Source organism: Nanorana parkeri, unplaced genomic scaffold, assembly GCF_000935625.1.
Source record: "Nanorana parkeri isolate BGI_ZX_2015 unplaced genomic scaffold, ASM93562v1 scaffold63, whole genome shotgun sequence".
In the NCBI taxonomy this organism is placed as follows: Eukaryota; Metazoa; Chordata; class Amphibia; order Anura; family Dicroglossidae; genus Nanorana; species Nanorana parkeri.
In genome coordinates, this window is record NW_017306331.1 from 1,233,306 (window position 1) to 1,257,072 (window position 23,767).

General features: G+C 42.4%; 1 protein-coding gene across 1 annotated transcript in view; it reads right to left on the minus strand.

Annotated features, from left to right (window-relative positions):
• The window catches only part of EPAS1 (endothelial PAS domain protein 1), a 90,449-nt gene that overhangs the window by 33,981 nt on the left and 32,701 nt on the right, over positions 1-23,767 (minus strand). The window contains exon 2 of the mRNA XM_018576284.1: positions 9,596-9,786. Within this exon, the coding sequence (XP_018431786.1) occupies positions 9,596-9,786 (191 nt within the window). The remainder of the gene's footprint in view (positions 1-9,595; positions 9,787-23,767) is intronic.

The window sequence follows — 23,767 nt, forward strand, 5'->3', positions numbered from 1 at the left end:
TGAAAGATTTGTAATGCCCCAACCGCTTCATACTAATTCATACACCTCTGCCCGACAACACAGCCAGAAGGGTGACACCACTTTCTCTGCTACAGTTAAGGAACACAATGGTGTCACCTACCTCCTTGCAACCTGCTGTGCACATGTGCATGCAGCTGGGCCTGATTGCCTCCTAGTGCTGGCCCTTCTCCAGTCTGGCTGTTGCTGTGTAAAGGTGCCCATACACTGCACGATTATCGTACGATAATCGTGCAGTGTATGGGCACCTTAAGAGGCAACAGAAGATGATATCCTGACATCATCCTACTAAGATATTCAGGTACTTATGCCAGTTGTATGTAAAATAAATTACAGTAGTACTGTATTAAACTCTCAAACTTTTTTTCAATAAAGCTGCAATTGTTTTTTTTAAATCTGCAGTTCAGCCCCTCAGCAGTCTGATAATAACTGTCATTTATGGCCGTCCTTAGAATCCACCACTGAGACCCAGGTGACCCAAATCTGGTATCAGGCTGCAGCTGGCTCTCACATATGGGTCCTGATCCCACCAATATTATGTATTCTTCTATTAAGTCGCCTCTTTTGTTCCGTACAGAGTACAGTAAACAAGTCAAGAGGTTCGATCCTTTTTATCTAATATGTTTGTCAAATAATTTGAAGTAGTGACGGAAACCGCACTAATATGAAAGGCTCGAAAAGAGAAAAAAATCATAAGTGTGCAAATAAAAGGTTGAAGTGAGAAATATTGGCAGGGAAAAACTTTCCTGTAAATGGCTCTCCCTTTTCTACAGTTTGATAGAAGTTTCTGATGGTGTTTACGACTTCACGTCATGACAGCCACCCCCACCTCAGGCTACTGCGCCCTAACTGTTTTGGTAACAAATGAGAATTTACCGTCACTTCCTGTGAGGAAGTCAAGGGAAATCTCCACAATAGGAGAAAGCGAAAAAAATCAAACAAAACAAAAAAACACAACAGGGGTTTTAACTCCACACTGGAGCAATGAATGTGACATTTTAGTAAAGTTAACAAAAAAAAGCTAAACAGTGTCTTGTGGTGTAAAAACATAAGTCAGTTTTGGCACACATGGACACCAGTCCACACACTAAAACAGATCGCTGGGCTGGTGACAACGAGCCCTTAAATTGACACTATTAGTGGAAACATGTTACTCTGCCTAATTAGGGAATTGCTGCACGCCCCCATGCACTCTTGGTGAAAGATTTTTTTTAAAATTATGATTTTTGCTCAATCTTTTTCAAACATTTACACTAGGGATGCACCTATACCAATACTGGTATCAGTATCAGTGTCGATACTGAGTATTTGGGTGAGTACTCATACTCACCCAAATGCTCCGATACCCCAATACCTGAGCTTCCAGTCAGAGGAAGATTCCCTCTGACTGGCAGTCCCATAATGGAGCATTGAATGAGTACTCATACACGCCTAAATGCTATGATACTTACCCCAATACCGAAACTTCCAGTCAGAGCGAGATTCCCTCTGACTGGCAGTCCCACAATGGAGCATTGGGTGAGTACTCATACTTGCCTAAATGCTCGGATACTTACCTCGATACTGGAACTTCCAGTCAGAGGCAGATTCAGAGTGGCAGTACTGGGAGGGAGCATGAAGCCGGCTTCCCGGCCAATCATGACGCACCTCCTGTCTTCCTGATTGGCCAGGAAGTCGGCTTCACGCTGCCTAGCGACACTGCGAGGCAGCCTGGCTTTCTGACCAATCAGGAAGATCTCCTGCACATTATGACCCGCCTCCCGTCTTCCCGATTGGCAAGGAAACCGGCTTCACGCTGCCTAGCTACACTGCAAGGCAGCCTGGCTTTCTGAGCAATCAGGAAGCCAAGAGGTGGGTCATGACGTGCCGCCTGGCTTCCTGCTTGCTTGGGAAGCCAGTGTTTGGTCAGGAAGCCAGGCTGTCTCGCAGTGTCGCTAGGGAGCATGAAGCCGCTGTCCTTTCGATAGAACACCAGCTTCCCAGGCAGTCAGGAAGTCTTCTTCCTGATTAGCCGGGCCCACTCTACCTCGGGATGCCGGTATTTGTATTCAGTATTTGCAAGTCCCGGAAAAAAAATATCGATACTCGTACTCCATGCTAAAAAACTGGCATCGGCGCATCCCTAATGTACACGTTTATAAAATGACAGTTTACATATTTTATCTGAATTAAATCCCAATTTTACAGATAAACTTTTATTACAAAATGCATATATGACTCTTGGTTTTCAGAGCATGCTGGGCTTACTTAATAGGAAAGTCCAGCATTACTTGCAAGCTTGTGGGCAGCCTGTGTATAAGTGACTAATCCAGAGTCAATTGTGTCAGCTAGGAGACATGAAGTGTTATTACTCCATGCATTAACAAATTACAGTATACAATCCCTAATTCTAACTGGCTTCCACACAGTCTCGTAGTGTGGTACTTTTTCTTCTTGTGGGCGGACCTTACTGTCGCTCTCAATATGCGAGTGCCGCTCTATGCAGCAGTACCACGAAGGCTGGTGGGGTGTCTCCATGACAGTCAAGGCTTACAGGAAGTGGGCTAAATAAACCTAAATATTCATTGTAGAGCACTTGTGCTGGGTGACAGGGTGAGGGACAGCCCCAAAGGTAAGTATTATGGTAAAAGTTGCATTTTTATACTGCTGGGATTTTGTTTACATTTTTTTTACCAGGAGTTTGTCTTCAAATACCCTTTAAATGCCTCTTTTAGATCAGTTATTATGTTGATTTTATCATGGCTTCAGCTACATAGTAAAATGATAAAAGGCTAGTGCCATGACCCCATATGTCCCTCCCATACAACAAGACTAATGAAGACACCCAGCCCTGGGCAAAACCCATTTAGAAAAATGCTTTATTATGTGGCAGCTCCATCCGTCTCCCAACCAAAACTATCCTGCGATAACCTTGACTTTTCCAGCCACCTTGCCGATCCAGCCAAGGCACATGTGCTCCGACTTCCAGGACCTGGGAAAATGGCTGCCTGTGCCTCTCTCAGCAAGACCCAAATGTTTTGCTGTCTTTGATTTGAACCATACTTTGGTCTTATCTGACAGCAAGTCTCTGGGAAGCATCAGAGATAAATAGCTACTGGCTATCTGTGATCTAAATTGTGTGCTTATAATTTGAATCCATTATATTTACTAACCAAATGCAATTAATCTTCTGCAAAGCCGGGACTTGGAAAAGTCTGGGACAGATGCTGAACCACAAAGGCCCAATACATGATAATACTTTGAGAAAACATTTGTTTCATAAGGTTCACATGCAGCGTGAGTGCTCGGCTAACCAGATTCACGTCAGCAAAGCCTGTCTCGTTTCCCATTATTTCATATGCTCGGGACACATTAATAGATAATAAAAAAATAAAACAATCCATTGTTACTCTGAGCTTTGTGATAAAAGCCAATAAATATACAGCTTGCGCTATAGTTATAATGGCCTTCAATGCTATTATACAAATGAATGATAGTATATAGATTTGTTTGTAATAAAATGAACAGAATAATTTTATTGGGTTTGCATATTAATTTTTAATAAGAATCTCTACACAAAGGTACATTTATCATTGATAATTAAAACTGAATCTCGGGCACAAAAACATTCATTTAAATATATTCTGCAATAGCCACAAAGGATATAAATCCACTTTGTGTCCACCAAATACCTTTACAAAACCAGATATCACATGGTAAAAGTAGCAGTGACATCATCACTGTACTGCATATAGCCCGTGTAGGGAGCGAAACTGTGGGAGAGACCCAGCAGGCTCCGTCCAATACAGACTGCCTGCAGAAAACTACAGGAGTGGGTGGAGACAAGACCAGTCACCCTTCACAAAGAGAGAGCAGCAGTGACCGGTTTTTAGAACAGGAAGCTAAGGCAACATTTCACACTTGCACAGATCTAGAAGAAATATGCAAAGCTCACCAAGATTCAAGTATGAAAACACATGGCTGTTATATGTAGACAATATTTGCTTATGTCGGAGTTGAACTTCAAAGCCCAAATTTTTAGTTTTTAGTTTTGGATAGACTTGGAAAGAGTGACTACATACATTTGTATGCGTCGTGGGACCAGGGGTGCCCTCTTACCTGGGGTCCGGCGGGTGCGACGGAGATCGTAGGGTCCTTCTTGGGGTGAATTGGTGCCCGGCGGCGTGCTGCATGTGTGCACATGAGCGCATGCATGACATGCGTGCGTGACGTGCGCATGTGGCAATGCCGTGGCTTCTTAGTTGCTTCGGGTGCTGGTCATTGCCGGGGAGGGCCTTGCAAGCACTCCTTCTCTCCCAGCCGTCCCATTGGTTCGCAGGGACCTGTGGCTTCCTGTTGCCCAGACAACGGGGGCGTCGCTGGCCCCTGCTGGGTTTAAATTCCAGCCAGAGCCAAGACTTGCTGAGTTATTCTGCCATTCCCTAAGCAGCTACAACGCCTCATTTCCTGTTTCCTGCCTCCCTTCCCTGCTATTCGGATCTCCTGTTTATCGACCCCTGGCTTGCCTCACCGTTTAGGATACTCGCTGCCTGCCTCGACCCGGACTGTACTCTGACAACGCATTTTGGATTATCCTTTCTTGTACCTCAGCCTGGACTCTCCTTCTGAGATTGTTCCCTGCTATTGGGTTCCAATCCAGCAAACAGGGGGACTTCGCTCCTTCCCTAACAGTATGTTACTGATGAAAGAGATTTCACTTCAATTCCTGTCCCTAGAACAGTGAGGAAAATAGAAAAAGAAGTTGTCAATGGGACAGGAAGAGCCAGAAAAAATTAAAAACTTAAAGTGACATTAAACCCTCAGATTTTTAAACATAAAACTGTAATGTGTGCCTTACTGTAATCCATGGTTGTTTCCCTTCTCTTTGCTGCTCTTCCTTTTAAATCTGTATCTGTTCTCATGCTGGGCAGAACTTCTGTTTTGCAGCAGACTGCCTTGTCTCTGAAATGGATACATGGTGTCTGTGTGTAGGTTCACAACCTGAGCCAGCACTCACGGAAGAGGCACTCAGCTGCAAAGGGAAGTTCTCCCCAAGCATGAGAAGATATGAGGATTTAAAAGGAAGAGCAGCAAAGAGAAGGGAAACTACCATGGATTACAGTAAGGCACACATTACAGTATTGGTTTATGTTAAAAAAAATCTGAGGGTTTAATGTCACTTTAAAGAGGTTTTGACCATTCCCCGTTTCAGTGAAAAAGAAGTGTTTGGTGACGCCTGTGTCCCAACATGAAGTGATGGGAAATCTCTCCAATGGGGTCATAGATTGCAGTAAAAACCTAATAGGGGCTTTATCCCTTTTTCACTATGTCCAAAACAAACAAAAAAGTTTGAAGATGGGCCGCAGCAAAATAATATGGCCACCCTGCTGTTTACTTCTTTTAATTAGATTAGAACTGTTGGAGCATGATATACATGATAAACAGTATATATAGAGCATATTCATAACTTTACACCATACCCTCTCCCTGATCAGCAGCCACAGTGTCTGTGCCAAAAACTAAAACCCTATTACAGTAGAATGTACTTGCCACTCTAAACGTACAATAAAAACACAAACTCTCAAATGTGGATTTTTCTTAAATATTAAAAAGGCAGTGGGCCCGCAAATACCCATGTGTTATCCTGTGTACCAAGTACTATATTTGGATCCTTAGTAGCACAAGGCCGGATGGTACATGGTGGTTGACTTCTCTCTAAGTCAAGAATAAGCCCTACGCCTCCTGCTGCTAATCCCCACCCCTGTCCTTCAGCGGTCAAGTGCAGATCCTCAGTTGGCACTTTTTCTCAGGCCCTTTTAAGCCACTCACTCTAACAGTGCCAGAAAAAAGGAAGGTTGCAGAAATAGGTGCTAGGGTTCCTTTATATGACAATGCAGAACTGGTAATCCAGCAGTATGATTATCAACAGCAGAATTTCTAAGAATAAAGATTTCTAAGAATATATTGTTTTTTCGAAGGCACAATTCAAGGTATCTGCTGAGGCATGTACAATTTATGGAAGGATGAATGTTCTGCGCTATAAAACAGACCCAAAGGGGGAGATTTCACAGAAAATAAGGGTTAACCGCAAGCTGCTGAAACTAAGGCTAGATGAGCCTCACAAAATGGTTTAAAAATAGTGAGCGCTATGGGTCCCCTGGAGTAAAGTGAGAATCCAACAATAACTTATTAAATAAGTGGTATAAAATTATAAATATATAAATATCTCTAAGTGAACATCTTATTATGTAAACAATAAAAAATAAAATATAAATTGCTGAAGTGATATGTGAATAAACGAAACAAAAATCAACAATGTAAATTGACTAATGAAGTGGATAAAAATGCTTAAATATAAATAAATGTGAATAAATAAATAAATCTTCAATAAACCGTGTGTCCGTGATTTTTTCTGTATTACAGTGTACATATAACTGCATCTATCATCATCTGTGGTGTATTTAAGCATTTATATCCACTTCATTAGTCAATTTACATTGTTGATTTTTGTTTCGTTTATTCACATATCACTTCAGCAATTTATATATTATTTTTTATTGTTTACATAATAAGATGTTCACTTAGAGATATTTATATATTTATAATTTTATACCACTTATTTAATAAGTTATTGTTGGATTCTCACTTTACTCCAGGGGACCCATAGCGCTCACTATTTTTAAACCATGTACAATTTATGAATAGACTGTGAAATGTATGTGCTGCAGGGCAGTTAATCCGGCTTCAAGGCGATGTACAAGGCTAAGCAACTCAGTTCTCGTCATAAATCAAATAGCTACTGCAAGAAGTTGCTCCAGGAAATCACATTGAATTCCTCCATGCAGCATATTAACAGAAGAAAACTGAAAATGTGTGCTGTGATCTAAAGTAGCCAATCCAATCAAATGAGCCTTCCTCTTCCAGATACAATGGAAAGTGGTCAGTTCCAAAGAGTCCAGCAACGACTTCCCTGTGAAAAACTGCAGTACAGCAGAGAGTTAAATGACTTCTCAAGGAATGAGTTGGTTTGCCAAAGAGAGTTGTGTGGTTCACAATTCCAGATAAAATACAGGTTGTTGCACATACACTATATAGCCAAAGGTTTGATGACAACCTTCCAAATGATTGAGTTTTGGTGTGTTCAGTGAAGGGAACAGTTAATGCTACAGCACACGAAGACATTTAAAACAATGGGGACCTTCCACCCTTGTGGTAACAATTTGGTAAAGGCAATTTTCTCTCCCAGCATGACTGTGCACAGAGTCAGCTCCATAAAGACATGGTTTGATGGGTCTGGTGTGTAGGAACTTGAATGGCCTGCACAGAGCCTGAACCTCAACCCTACTGAACACCTTTAGGGTGAATAGGAAGGTCAACTGTGAGTCAGGTCATCCCTAAGATTGATCTGTGTTACACCACAGGCAACCCTACTGAACACCTTTGGGATTATTTGGAATGCCAACGGCCACCCAAGTCTTCTTGTCTAACATCATAACCTGACCTCACAAATCAGCACTTAACCCAAAACCGCACAACTATTGTTAGCCCAGTGCTATGCTCTTCATACATTTGCTAGCATAGCATTACCCAGCAGCCTTTTGTCCTTTGGAGAGGATTTTTTGGCACTGATCAGATCTGTACCACCGCTTGTAAAAGAAATCACATACTCTATACCTCAGTCCCATAACCCATACTACATTCATAAGGATGGGTAATAATAATGTGCCAAATACAGTATCCCATAGGAATTTACAAGAATGTACCTTTATATATTTAGGCCAATCAGAATAATGAAAGATTAATTTGCTGTAAGAAATACTCTAATAAAATGTTTTTTTCTTTTTCTTTTTACGAATCTTCTATCATGTCATTTTTATTTAATTAATACTCAATAAAATATTTTACAAGCAACAGATGACTACTGATGTCAGCTGTAAGAACTCTCTGTGTTGCACCACAGGCAACCAGGCTTCCCATTTTATTTTACAATTGTTATTTTTCAGAATGACTGTACGCATTGGGGCAGCCCAGTTCTCATTGCAGTCCCTTTCTAAAAGGAGAGGTGACCTTACAGATCTCAGCAAAGAAGTGAACAACAACAACCGAACAAACATAATCAGATTATCCTTCAGCTGCTGCAGAGAGGATGCTAAAGACCTACGGCTCTTAACCTGCACTACGTGTACCAGGGAAGGTACACCAGCATCAATGAGGTATTAATGGAGTTATTGTAAATAGGTGGCCTCCATGGCTATGGTGGAAAACTGCTACTGCAAAACAGGAGGGGTAATATCCCAATACCTATTACAGGCAAAGTAATCCCACCCATTGAATCACCAATAATTGGCAGAAGTAGACATTCCTTCTGCAGATTAATACTAGTGCCAAGCAGCAGGTGAGTTTTACATGTTCAGTACTACATTTTATACATGTACTTTTTGTACCTAAATTTAAAAACGCAAAACAAAAAATCTCTCTCTCTCTATATATATATATACAGTATATGTTTTTAAAAAGTACCTAAATTACAAGGTCTGCTTTTTAAAAGTGCCCCCTCCTCTTTGTAGAAATGCTGCATAAAACTTAATAAAAGACTCCTGCAGCAAAAAAAAAGTTCGATTATATGATTTCCTATCCCTTGGTTACCACTTGCGGTGTCTAAGAGAAAGTGACGTCATCCTCCTTCTTGCAAGAGGTAGAGCAGCCCAAATCTCACTAAGAAGACTACAATGTGCTGCTTCTCGTAAGATTTCGGCAGGATGCTGGTGTCACCCCCTACAGTACAGAGTCTGGGGAAAGGTAACTATAATATATTATTTTTTTAGGCGTTACGTTTAAAAAGGTGAGGGGGGCACACTTAAAAAACACACCATGCGTTTAGTATAAGGTCAGTTTTTAAACCAAGTGTCTCTTTGTTGGAGGGTCAGTTCCGTTTTTTAAACAAATCCCCCTTACCCTTTAATTGTCCCTATCTTTTGGTCTCCTGTATAGACCCCTATCAACAACGCAAGTCCTTTCTTGGCCTGGGTTTATAGAAACTGATGCCAAGTATGAGCTGTTTAGGACAGAGTAAGAGCTGTTTAGGTTCTTAGAAATGTGTAAAATAGTTGGTATCTTTAAACCTTTAAAATTAGCATTATATGCTTGGAACACCTGGAGTCCAAACCCCATATTTCCCATGTACACATAAGAGGAAAAAAAAAAGGATTCACCAGGTGAGAGGGTATTAGAAAGAGCCAATCAGGGGTCAGGAATAGGAATGGTCCTGATGGGGAACTGTGCTATTTACTTCACCAGGTTCCTCTTTCTTAATCTTCAATGATGGCAGAGCCAATACCAAGCTGTTACTTTCCAAGCCTACGAAGGCAGACCTGATACACTGAACTAATCTTTTTTTCCAAGAACTAATATATTGTGTTTGTTGTTTTCAAGCCCTAATATTGATGGAAAGGAGTATGGCATAAATCATTATTGGGTTTAATCAATCATTGTTTATGTACGACAGTCCACATAAATGAGGGCTGTGCCCTCGGCACAGCCCTCATGTCCCTCTTTCCCGTCTCAGATAATTAGGAGGTATGTATGGGTAATGTCTCACCTGAAGATAAAAGTTTATGTGTTCGGAGGAAGCTGATGGCCAGACGCATGATGGAAGCCTTGTCCAGATGGGAGCTGATGTTCTGGGGCAGAGGTAGTTGGTGTGCCAACTCATAGAAGACCTCTGTCTCCTTACTTCTCCGACACCTTGCGGCATCTCGAGACTTTTCCTTTCTCCTCTCTGAACTGCTTCTGCAAGAAGGAAATAATGAATACAAATTAGAATGGACGTGTATCAGATACATTTCTACATTACAACATTTCAGACCTACATTAGAAACATCCAGGGGCCAGTTGGGTTCAATCTACGTTCTGCTACAGAGATTTTGCAACAAAGTTACTTCAGACAATCAGCAGCACTTCCAACCACATGTCTACAAATTCACGATGTCAAGTCACATTGCTTGCATTTACCAAGCCTTTATTGGGTCTTGTATGATCAGCCTTAAACTGTCATTAGACTTCAGATAAGGAATTTCATAATAAAATGCTTGCTGTAACTTGACAGATCAATTGAAACTCCCAGCATGGAAGGGACGATTCTAAAAAGTGCAGCAATGTCACTGGAGACTTATTGTTAATGATAAATGTCAGACAGATAAATCACATGTGGCCACACAGATCTTTTCTCTGCTATGACGATGATATCTACCCTTTCTATCAACTCCTTGAAATGTGATTAGATGGCCAATTTCTCCTATACATTTGTTTCTATTTAATACTGAATGCTTGGGCAGTAAAATGAATGTTAAATCTGAACTCCAGGCAAACAGCTAAATACCCAGATAAAACACACAGGACGTTGTGTTACCTACAAAGGTTTTTCATTTCTGTCCATTCACTCCTGAGAGTTACACAGCTCTGCCCCACAGCACAGCCCTGTCTGCCAGCACAGGAGCCCTGATTTTTCTCCTTTGTAGTTAACACAGGTGTTCTACCTCCCCCAGCCTGTGACTGGATAGTGAAAGGAAAAGTTGGAGACTGATGAGCTTATCTGAGCCTTGGACAGTAGTAAAACTTCCCCCCACTATCCAGAAAAAAAGCTTTTGGCTATAGACACACTTTAATGAACACCGAGCTGCATTAAGTTGTGGCTTTCAATATCTGCCACTGCCATGGCACGCCAAATATTTTTTTGCTGAAACTGGAGCAGAAACAGAGAGATAGAAAAAGGAACTAGAGCAAAAATAAATTAGACAAGAGATGGATAGATAGATGGATAGATAGATAGATAGATAGATAGATAGATAGATAGATAGATAGATAGATAGATAGATAGATAGATAGAGATAGACAGAGACAGAATTCTATTCAGGGTTTCTTCTCCTGAAATGTGTCCACTACTTTGCATTTATTTGACAGGCTCTACGAGACTAGACGCACGTCCTCCCCTCCACTGATTATGTAAGCGTGCCTTCACTTTGCTTGTTTGTTTTATTAGAGAAGATTAAACCCCTTGCACTCTCGGTAACAAACCCGTCAAGTCTCAATGCCTGCACTGATTTATGAACACTCCTCATACACATGTAATAATTATGCAATGATTTCCCCGATGCTGAGGTGCAGACTTGAGGAAATAAAAGTGTCTCTATTGCTCATCACTTTCCATTGGCTCATCATGTTGATGGGCAGTGTCACTGCCTTGCAGAGAGGTTGCGGAAGACAGGAGGTGGCAGGCAAACCTTAAATCCTATCAGGACACTGCCTACACCAAATCCATGTGCTTACTTTACAGAATCATTTGATCATGACAGGTGTACCTGAATCCCATAAGCAAGACGCTACAGCTATCTACTTCACCTTTGAGTACTAATGTGGTTGTATTTGTTTGTCCCTTTATTGACGTGTTACCAATAGCAGCTAACCACATCTGATTCATTTCAACCTGTGAAAAGCATCTAGTTTCTTAGTTTTTTTTTACTTGCACAAGTATTTTTTCATAGAAATCACCACCAATGCACAAAAGCAGGGTCGCAAAAAGGGCACAGCAAAGATAAAAACATGAAAAACATGTAAGAAACGTAATTAAACTTGACAAGGGAAAAGGTATTGCATGTAGGCTATAGGGAACATAATAGAAAGGTGAAGTTATCCTTTATATAAAAGCCATCAAAAGCCCGTGCTAGGCATAATATAATATAATAATACTAAAAAACTAGAGAAAAAAGCCGAGCAGGTTTGTTCTCTCAGGTTTGTTCTCTCTTTTTGCAAGAGAATGAAAATAATAAAAACTTTTGAAACGAGAATGAAAGATTTTAGCTTTTGTTCTATAATCTGTACTGGGAAGATAAAACATTGAACATAAAGTATGAACTAGTTACTAGATGAATAAATTAATTTAACTTAAGCCGATATTTATTTATTGAGGTACCAAGCGATGCAAAAATCAGAATAGTACCTGCATCAAACAAAATGTTGAGTTTGTCTACAATAACTCAAAAGTAAATGTGAAAAACTTCCAAGGTCTACAACATTTCTATTGTAACACAGAATTGTCAGTTCTCCTGTATATGTAATAGTCCCTGCTAAGGCCTCATTCACACACAATGCAATAAAATTGTATATTGCGTATATACGCGTACATGTGCGTATATACACGCGTATGTATACACATTTACGCGCGTATATGCGTGCACCATATGCAATCCCAGAATGCATCATTCGTAATAGAGATTTTAATGAACTGTATGAGCAGACGTGCGTATACGCGCGCAAACATGCGTATATGCACGTATGCGTGTAAAATACGCAGAAATACGCTACCCGGACCCATCTCGGTTCCATTCTGTCTTTGCGCATGTTTACGCTACACAAATATACTGCTCCGTACGAATCTATGTGTATGGAGCCATTTATTTGCATATGGTACAATACGCGCGTATATGCGTGGTAGTGTGATTGAGGCTTAAATGACCAGTCTCGCTCCTCCACCAGAGCAATTTAATAACAACATAATAACAAGATAAGAATAACATAATAGCATGATAAGGACAACGCGATAACAACACAATAACAGTTGATTGTGTTTCAATCTTAAAGGGACATTAAAAGGCAAAAACTTTTTTCCCTCCCCCCAATGTTAATGTCAGCACTTACCTTAAATGATGTCTCTTAATCCGATCTTCTTCTTCTTTCATGTCCTTTTCAGCCTTCTCTCCAGCGCTGCTGCAGGTCTCCGATCCAGCGCTATCTCTTCTGTCTTTGCTGGCTCTTCCTGTCCCACGGTGTCTGCATGCGGGTGCACGCGTCCATAGACTTACCTTGTGTCTCTCCTCGTCTCCCACCCGAAAATCCGAACTGCGCATGCACCCGCCCCAAGATGCTTTGCAGCCACCCGAGCATTTTCGGATGGGAGCGCGCGGCGAAGACACAGGTAAGTTTAAACCGCTTTTAAAGCGTTTAAAAAAAAAACTTTATGCATAGATCTACTGCTTGCTAGCAGTAGATCTATGCAAAAAAAACCAGAGGGTTTAGAAACCCTTTAAAGCTTAAAACTAAAACTCCAGAGAAATATAAAAAATAATGCAGCTCTATATTCCTAAATGTGTACTTAACCCCTTCGTGACTGACGACGTACAGTGTACGTCGCCAGCATCGGGGCTGTTTAAACAGACTCCCGGTGACTTTTGCCGCCGGGACTGTTTAAACTTGTAGAGCCGACTGTCGGCTTTACAACAGAAGCGATCCTGGCGACTTACCTGTCGCCAGATCGCTTCTGCGTCCCGAAGAAGGGGCCGCCCACCCCCCCCCCCCCCCGGCCCCCCCCGCCTTGCTTCCCGGGCTCCGTGGCCCCTCCTACGGGCCCGGGACCGGCGATCTTGGTGTCCGCGGGGAGCTGGGGAGGAGGTCGACGAACTTCCGTTCATCGATCCCCTCCCCGTTCTATGAGACCGGGAGCGATGCAGATTGCATCACTTCCGGTCCCTGGGCTGTCAGTTCTGGGCTCCTGGAGCCCAGCTATAAGCTATTGAAGTGCGATCTGCACTTCAATAGCTTATTTCCAGTGTAAAGGTGACACTGAGGGTCTTTTGGACCCCCAGCATCACCTTAAAGAGTACCTGTCACCACCATCTGCTATCACATGGGGGGGGGCTTGTAAGCCCCCCCATGTGATAGCAGTCAAAGTAAAGTTAAAAAAAAAAAAAGTTTTTTAAATTACATTTAAATAAAATAAATCTAATAATAATAAAAAAAAATTAAAAGTCCCCCGCCCCCGCGAGCACACGCGTCTCCACATAAACACGCGTCGGGTGCGCCTACGTATGAAAACGACGAACGCGCTACACATGTTGGGTATCGCCGCGCACGCCGGAGTGAGAGCAATAATTCTAGGGCCAGTATTTTGGGGTATCTCTAAATTGATGACCTGTGGGGGCTTTTAAAGTGTCTTCTATGGACGTTTTGGGGTACTGGGGTTTTTCGCCGCTTTACGGATGCACGCAATTTGTAACCTGGGCATGTTGTGTATCGTTTTACTCGTTGTAACCTCATCTTTTATATTTCATTAAAAAAAGGGGTATTTTGTCGTGTTTTGGGGCATTTAATTACATTTTTCACTAAATATTGGGGTTTAATAAGGAGTTGCGCTAATATTGCGCAACATAAAAATTTGCAACTACCACCATTTTATTCTATAGGGTCTTGGCATTCAGAAAATATATAATGTTGGGGGGTTTTAAGTAATTTTCAGGGCTAAAATGTGGAATATAACATGGGTACAACAAATTAAAAAAAGGCATCAGTCATGAAGGGGTTAATACATTTTTTAAAATTGCAAGCAGCGTAAGCACCTAAATGTGACTTGGTAACAGCCTCTCGCAGTCCCTGTACAGCAGAGCTGAGACTGGAGGAGGGAGAAGAAGCACAAGGAGCCAATGTGTTGTTGTGTTGTGCTGCAATGCCCCCCCAACAATGATATATTTTCTGAAAGCAGAGGCCCTGTGGAATTAAAAAAAAATATGTACCTGCATTTGTGCAAATCAATATATTTATGAAGAAAAATACACTTAAATGAATGTTAGTGCACACAAACAGAATACCATTTTTTGGTAAAATATAAAAGTTGGGATCACGTTGAATAAAGAGATACCAAACTTGTCAAGACAAAAAATTGCGCGCTCCCGTGCAATGCTGAACAACTACAGGACTCAAAACTTCCCATAGGCAACACTTTAAAAGCCTTTACTGCTCATCAGCTTAGTGTTAACAGCAAATTATGACTGTAGAATATCTAACATGTGTTGCACAAGCGCTTTTTCATACATGTGTGTACCTGATATGCCCATTTGCATTCAGCTACAGGGGGCAAGAGGTGGCAGAATTGCTTTAAACATTTTTTTTCATTATTTTATTGCTATTTCCTTTTTACCACTTTTTTTCACTTAACTACATTGCTCTCACAAGGGAGCTAACAAGCCCCTGTGAGATATATTGGCAGGTGACAGGTTCTCTTTATGGAGACAGTATTCTCTCATGACAGGGACTCTTAAATTCCCTGTGGTCATGGCTCTTTGAATAAATAACTTTACAGATCATCTCTGAGAGTCCATGCAGCTTTCTGCCAAGATGTACAAAGAAGATGTCAAATCTACGGACTTTCCTAAAAACGTTAGTTGGCAGTGCTACCAACAATAAAAAAAAAGAAGTCATTTCTACATTGCTTCAATATGCTCTACAACAACATGATGTTCTTGACATATGACAGAATTATTCTCTCTAGGACAAGACGGTTTTTTTTTTATTAAACTTCATTGGGCCAAATATAAACATGTTTACTTAGTTCCAGAGGAGGAAGCAAATGTTTCTTAAGGGATGCACAACAGGAAAAGCCTGCGACTCATTGATCTGCATTCTTATGAAGGCATCAGTGTGGTTGGTCAGCAGTACAATATTGTACTACCAAGGGAGCAATACCGAGGCCAAAAATAACAGCACATGTCATGAGAACATGCCCCGCAGATGCTGCTGGCCGGTACTGGTGCTTAGATTCAACCAATGTCTTCTTTACTGTATGTTTTCCCCATCTGTAGCTCTATTGTTAGAAATCATATTTCCAGGGCCTTGTAAAAATAAAGTACAAGCTCTGCCCCCATCTTTACCTACACTGAAAACCTGCGGGGTCCTGACTAAGGGCTTGTTCACACCAAATGCAGACCAGAGCTGCATGAGTTTCGGCACATGCAGTGCAGTGTATTTTGACGCGCCCTGGACCGTTTTTGTATGCGTTCCGGAGCAGGTAAAATAGGGCTTGCTGCAGTTTTTTTACATGCTCTGGAACGGAACGCTGCGGTGTGAACTAGAGCCCAAAATACCATTGGAATACATTGGACGCAGTTTTGATCCGTTCTGTAACTGCCCTGTTCCTGCTCCGCGCTTGGTGTGAACTAGCCCTGAAGGAACAAGGTGCACATCTCACAGCAGCACTGCCGGGCTTATCATTAGGGCTCATGCACAGAGACACAAATACAGACATATGGGCCTTCAACTCTGGATACAAAGGATTGGTGGCTTTGCTCCAAGATGCCCCTGGACTTGTACACTCTCTGTTAGGGCTCGCACACATGAATGCAAATACACACTTCACCTACGGATTTGGAGGATCGGTGGCTTTGCTCCAAGATGCCCCTGGACTTGCACACTCTCTGTTCAAGCTCATGCACATGGATGCAAATACACATGTATGGGCCTTCACCTTCAGTTATGAAGAATCAGTGGTTTTGCTCCGACATAGCCCTGGAGTTGTACACTTTCTGTTAGGGCTCATGCACATGGGTGCAAATACAGGCGTATGGACATGCAGCATGAGATATGTCTGTTTTGGGGGCTCCCGCGATCCCCCGCTGCTGCTTTTTTATATATGCATACTGCCATATGCAAATTTACTTGTGCACATCTATGGGTACAAATGCGAACTTAAACCCATGGGCATGTAAATGCCGGTACTTGTGTTTACATGTGTATACCCATGTATAGTGTATTCTGCCCATATAATCCTATGTATAGAAAAGTGCAGCAGCTGTAGCTTCCCGGCGCCACATATATAGGCACATTTTGCACTGTATGCCCATATACCTGTATTTGTGTTTGTGTGCATGAGCTCCAAAAGGGTGCGTACAAGTCAGGGGGCATCATAAAGCATAGTCACAGATGCTTCATATCCAGAGTTTATGTGTGTGCATTCTCATGGCCTAATTAATAATGGCTTTGGAGTGGCATTAACAGCATTTTCAAGTTTAATAAGTACCCAGAACAGGGTTCTATAATACATTCTATGTTCCTTTTTGTTACATTTCTTTTACTTTCATTACTGTTATGTCCACTTCCCCACAACCTGCCACAAAAGCATCAGAGAGACTCAAACTTATGCCGGGGTCACCAGTCTGTATAGAGGAGGTACAGAAAGAATGTGATCAATGGGAGCAAAGAAACAAGACAGTGCAAAGGAAGGAAGATTTCTGCAAGGCAATGTTCCTGAATGTCACAACTTTTCTTTCAGATTTACTTATTAAACTACTTTGTTACTTCTTAAACTTGATACTTTATTAGTAGTACTGTGTTTGATTGACAAAACTTTGCTTCATTCAGAGCTGTCACCGGTCACTGACCAGAAGGGGGCATTGTATATTTATATTTTGTATATCGCCCAAATGCTCCGATACTTTCCCCAATACCGGAACTTCCGGTCAGAGGAAGATTACCTCTGACCGGCAGTGCAGCAAGGGAACATGGAGCTGGCATCATGGCCAATCAGGAAGCCAGGCGGCAGGCAATGACTCAGCGCCCAGTTTCCTGATTGGCCGGGAAACCAGCTCCATGCTGTTTGGTCAGCTCCTGCTGATTGGCCGGGAAGCCGGCTTCCCAACCAATCAGCATGGAGCCGGCCAAACAGCATGGAGCCGGCTTCCAAGCTAATCAAGAAGCCAGGCGGCGGGTAATGACATGCCACCCAACTTCCTGATTGCCCGGGACGCCGGCTCCATGCTAGCGAAGTACTGGTAGCGGTACTTGGTATCAGCAAGTACCGAAAGATTAATATCGGTACTCGTACTTGATATCGAAAAACCGGTACTGGTGCATCCCTACTATGGAGGAAATAACAGTCGATGCTATATGAAATATATGTAGGGGTGAAATATATGGGTTTCTATTGGCTCCCCATGTCTCCAATTCTGCATTTGCTGCTTCTTACATATCACACAGGATCTTCAATACTGCAAGCTCCAGAAACTCTGTACATTCCAGCAATGCTTTGACTATTTCTGAAAATGTTCTTTTCACATTCCAGATGTTGTTTTGAAGAAGATACAAGAGATTTGTACATTCCATGTATTGTCTGAAGCATTTGTTTTTCATGTTTGTCTCCACGTTCTAATATGATACAGCAATGGCTCATTATATAACTAATGACAACTTTTCTGGTTTATCGTTGAAGCTGGTTTAATCTGCTCCCTTCCCCTCCCTCATCAATATGCAAATGAAGTGTTTAAATAAAAAACTTAATTGCAGGCCTCATTATAGACCCAATGATGCCATCACTAGGTTTCTGTGAAGGCAGATCAAAGCTGGTGAGAGGAGCCAGCAAGGGAGCTTCCTGAAAACATCACAGCACCATGCAGCAGAACTCCTCTCAAGCCGTGATGAATGCAGCAGGCTGGCTCTTGGGAGGAACAAATCATAAAAGGCCTTGAAGGGTGGGTGTCAGTCTGGACAATTCATAACAGACTGCGTTTTCGTGCAGACCGCCCTCCATATCTCATGTGCCATAATGACTACATGTAAAGCTGAGCCACCATGATTGAAATTATTAAACTACAATGAATAAAAGATGTGGGCTAGGGGCCGCAGGATATCGGTAAACAGGATATCAGCGACAGTGCTCAGAAAACTAAAAGTTTGAATCATTAAGCAGCAGCATCCATTGTAAGTGATTTCATCAGCTTTGTAAATAGCTTAAAAACTTAACTTTAATATCACTTTAACCCATTATTACCCCATGACCGAATAACCTTATCCGTCTGAATCAGTCTGAGCATAATAAATACTTTTTAGAAAGAAGTTAAAAGAGGATTCTACTTCGGAAATAATTAACATGTCCACGTATATCACAGCAGATCAAAGGTACGCAAACTCCAGCCCTCTACCTGTGGTGAAACTACAATTCTCTTCATGCCTCTTCCTCTGGCAGTCATGCCAGAGGCATGGTAGCTGCACCATAGCTGGAGGTTTGGAGTTTGCCACCCCTGCAGTAGATAGGCAGTTGCTGGAGACTGCTGTCTCCTATGATCTTGTACTGGACATGAAGTTCAGGGAAGCCGAGCTGAGACAGTTGGAGCTGTTGTTTAGAAACATGATGACTGTTATGGCTTGGGCAACAATGCAACAAAATCATTTGCTGGGCAATGTATATCAGTTTGATCTGGATTCATTTGAAAAAAGTTTGAGGAGTACAATACTACTTTAAACTAGCGGTTTGTATAACATCACCGCTGTCTCTATTAATGAAATGAGCTTATACAAGTTAAAAATATGCAAAAAGTTTGAGAAAGGATTGATAACAATTTCTTCCAATTAGGTATTTGTTCTCCTTTTTATTTTTAAACACGCAGAAGGAACTCGGGAGCTGTAACCTGATTAGTTGTTAGACGCGCTTCCCCTTGTTTTAGGGCACTAATCATAATACTTAAATATGAGATTGGCCACAACGTCTGACCAGCTGACTGGCAGCAAAGGATTAGACTTTGTCACTGTGTGTGTGATAACAGACAGCCATGGCTAGAATGTGTTCAGCAAAGTGACCTCTAAGCCAGACGGACTGCGTATATTTTGATTCTCATCTTACGTCTCCCTTCCAAACTGTGTTGTGCGGTGACCCCTTGCACTAAAAAACATGACCTCTTGTTCTACAAAAAAAAATGCAAAATAAGTAACTATTGTGTGCGGACCTACTACACAGCTCAGTGCCACTTGTGCCCTCTGCTCCTATACAAGAGGCACAGCAAATCTGACTTTAAAAAGCTGACGGACAACGTAGGGTGAAGCCTGGGGGGGGGGAGGGGGGGGAAGCTTGAGGAGGGCTGCAGGCTGTTTCCTGTTATATTATAATAAAGCAGACTTGAACTGGGATTGTTAATCAAAGATGCTAAAAAAAACATTAGTACTTACCCATTTTGGAGACATTGCTGCACTAGGTTCTCACAGTGTCCAGTCACATTCTCATATAATAAAGGGTGTAATTGCATGATCAGAGTTCAGAGTGGCTAAACATGCCTAGGCAGTGGCGTCACAAGGGGTGTGTGCCCCGCACCCGGGTGCCACCATTAGAGGGGTGACACCAAAATGACACAGTCACCCCCTTTGAAAAGTCGGGCACTCGGTCACAGACCGAGAGCCCAACAGTGTCAGGAGGGGACCCGGCGGCATACCTCTTCCTGCCAGGTGAACGTCCCCTCCTCTCTCTGCCGGCGTGCATCGCCAAGATGGGCGCCGGCAGGCATCAGTAAGACACCGCGCATGCGCAATGACGTCACGGCAGGGTGTCACCCGGTCTCCGCTCCGGGTGTTACCCAGCCTCGGTATCTGGTGACGTGACCGACGGTCACTCAATCCTGCACAAGCACGGTGTTCCCAGACACACAGTTATATTAGATACAAGCACCCCTGCCAGACAGCACAGCCAGAACTTTGATCTTCCTGCAGAATATGCAGCCCGATCAAAGACCCGCCTCCGTATGACAGGACAATTAAAGGAGATTTATAGTCCCAGCATATACTATCCTGTTACAACATCAGCATTGCATTAGGAATACATACTAGAATTGTTTTTGATAATGCAAATCAAAGCTTACTCCCTTTTATGTAGTGAGTGCTGCCTTCCGTCTGCCCATCACTTTTAACAACTTCCTGAATTCCCAGAGTGCTTTGCATCTCTTTCCCTGCTACTTGATATGGTACAATCTCCATATCTCATGTCCCATCATGCACTGCTTCCAGTAAGCAATGATAATGTTACATTGTTCAGATGTTGAGCTGTAGTTCACGAGGCACACAGGGCTAAAATTGTGCCAGGACAGTGAGGAAGTACATCCTATGGGCGTCTTCAATAAGTAAGTTTACAAACTTCTAGATGGATATGGTTATTAGGAGTGGGATAGAACTTGGAAATTCAATATAGAAAAACATATTTCTTTTTCAATTTATGACCAGAGATACCCTTTATGGATTCATTCTTTTTTGTACATTATTTTTTGTACACCTCCTATAATCATGTCCTCCATCCAGGAAATGAGACGGGGCCCTATCTGACTTGCTGCAGCTTCTAATGCACATTATGAGAAGATCACAGTGTGCAGTGAAATCAGAGTAAACAACTTCAGTCAGGGAGAGGAATCTGTACAATTGTGCAGGACTGAAGGGAAGGCCGGAGTTCAGCTTTGATCTCTGACTTCCCATAGCCGCTGACCTTCTCTTTGCAGTTTTCAGACAGGCAGACAACAACAAAACACTGATGTGCGTCCGTTCTGCCACCTGACGTGCCTCTTATTACAGGAACTAGCTCCAAACCTAACATTTCCATGTGCTGAATCCATGTGAGCCCAATCACAAGACCCAAGTAAATGGTTTAAACACTTTGAGCAAATCTCTGAGGAATGTATTAGAAAGACTTTTCTTGCATTGTGCAGGAAAGGTTCCAAAACCGTCACAGAAGAGCATCTAAACAGTTGTCAGGTCACTTTTTAGGGTTACCCTTACAGATACATGGTCAGCAAGCCTGGTACCTACCATCCCTAAAATATGCTAAATGCACACATAATCTTTACCCATATCTTTAAATGACAACAAATACACCTTTAGAAATGTTTAGTAATGACAACCTACAAACACATACTTATTGATAATTTCCAGCTTTTTTATTCTTTGTACACCTTATTTTTCTTTCCCCCCCATTCTTCTCAGTGGCCATTTTGACTAAGGGCAGATTATTCCATCTCCCTTTACTTCCTGGAACTCTGACACATGTGACTAGGGCACGTGACCATGCACATCATTTCAGGGGAGGAAAATGCCTTTAGCTGAGATCTCATTACAGATGAGATTTTCCAGCGATGCTCTGCTCATGTAATATTCCCAGGATGCAATGCTCAGGCACATTACATCACCAAGAGGACCAGGAAGTGGAAAAACAGTAATTGTAAGTACAATAAAAATATGTTTAACTAATGAATGTAAGATGATTTCATATGAGCATGTAGACCTGCATGCTGATGTGGTTTTTAGTGAAAGGGGGTAAAGGTCAGCTGTAAGGGAAGATTCTTGCTACAACGAATGGTCTGGTGACAGGGTCTCTTTAACCTCCTTGGCGGTAATCCCGAGTCTGGCTCGGGGTGAATTTTCCATACCAGGAAGAACTATGGAAAGCTATAAAAAATGTCATTTAGTCTATCAAGGTAAACAGCAGAAAATACTTACCTTATTCCTTGTTTTGGTGGCAGCCGGTGATCCTTGCTCCTATTCTAGCCCTGTAATGTGGGCAGGCACTCGATGTCATCACATACAATGCAGGACCAGCAGTGGCCACTAGGGGCAGCTGCAAGACCGGCAGAAGAACGTAGGACTGGTTGTCCGTCCTGAAACAGGCAGGGGAAAAAAGACTGTGGGAGTGAGCCGAAGCATTACACCGCCCCAGACTAAGTAAGTAGTAATTTATGAATATACAGGTGAGGAACCTTCATTACATTTTTAAAATAGCTGACCAAAATTCAGCTTTAAGATAAAACTTATAACTGATTAGCTGTGCTACTGGACTTCTGGCAACACAACTGCTTTGCGCTGTCTTTCTTAATAAGTCTGCTAATGTCTCTGGTGGGATAAGGTTAATGTTCGTACGGTTTGCAAATGTTCCACTATATCTAGCACTCTGTATCCTGGATGATGTCATGTAAACTTACTACTAGAACACACGCCTGTTTTGCTAAAAGTTGGTCCTGAAGGTAATTTACTGAAATACAGACAGGAAAACCACCAGTGCAACACAAAACAAGACACATATTTCTTTCGGGGAAGTTAATCCAGTAATCTTTCAAAATTACATAACTAGTCAAGACACTTCTTTCACCCGACAGTACAATACAGGTTAAAAAAAAATCTAAAATAGCACATATAAATTTGACTACTACTGTATACCAAAATGAACAAAATGTAATAGAGCAACAGAACAAACAGAAGAACTACACCAATCAGCCATAACATTATGGGGGTTATTCACGAAGGAGCCGAAAGATCCAGCAATAGCTTCGGCTGGTCCTTCGGCTGGTCCTTCGGCTGGTCCTTCGGCTCTGTCAAACCGAAGGGCTGCTGTACAGGCTATTCACTATAGCTCGTACAGCAGCCGAAGGCGGCCGAGCCGAGCCGAAGGCGTGTGCTTCAGCTCGACTGAGCCGAAGCAACACCCGCAGAGGGCCGGCCTTCGGGAAGACCCGCAAATGACTGCTGGGCGGAGCCAGCTGTCATCTCACGGCTGCCTCCCCCCAGTTGTAATGACAGATCAGGGTCCCCAAATGACCTGGGGACGCTGGTCTGTCATTAAACAATAACAACTGATGTCACGGCCGGCTCCGCCCAGTTGTTATTCATTGGCCGGGACTTGCTAGAAGACTCTAGCAGGTGCCAGCCAATAAGAAACAGTTGGGCGGAGCTGGCAGTGACAGTGAGTTTTTTTATTATTTTTGTTTTCTTTTTTTTAGGGCTGTGAAAATTAAAGATTCATTTCTCGATTAATCGTTAAACTTTTTGATCGATTAAAATTATTTTGATCGCTAATGAAAACACTCACCTCTACGCCGGCTTCCGGGAGTCCCGTCGGCGATCCGGTGACGAACATCGACGTCACCGGACTCCTCCGCCCTTCCCCAAGTGGCTCCGTAGGCTAACGTAGGCTTCCCTTCGTTAGCCGACGGAGCCACTTGGGCTGGTGAGTTTGCCCAAGAAAGTTTCTGCACGAGCGCCAGCCAAGGCATTGGCCTATACACATACAGCACAGCAATGAAGTAATAAAATGAACTAGGATCACACTAATCCAGCACGTTATTAATCTGAGTTGCCCCACTCAAGCGGCGGCCATATTGAGTGGGGCACGTGAGATTAATAACGTGCTGGATTAGTGTGATCCTAGTTCATT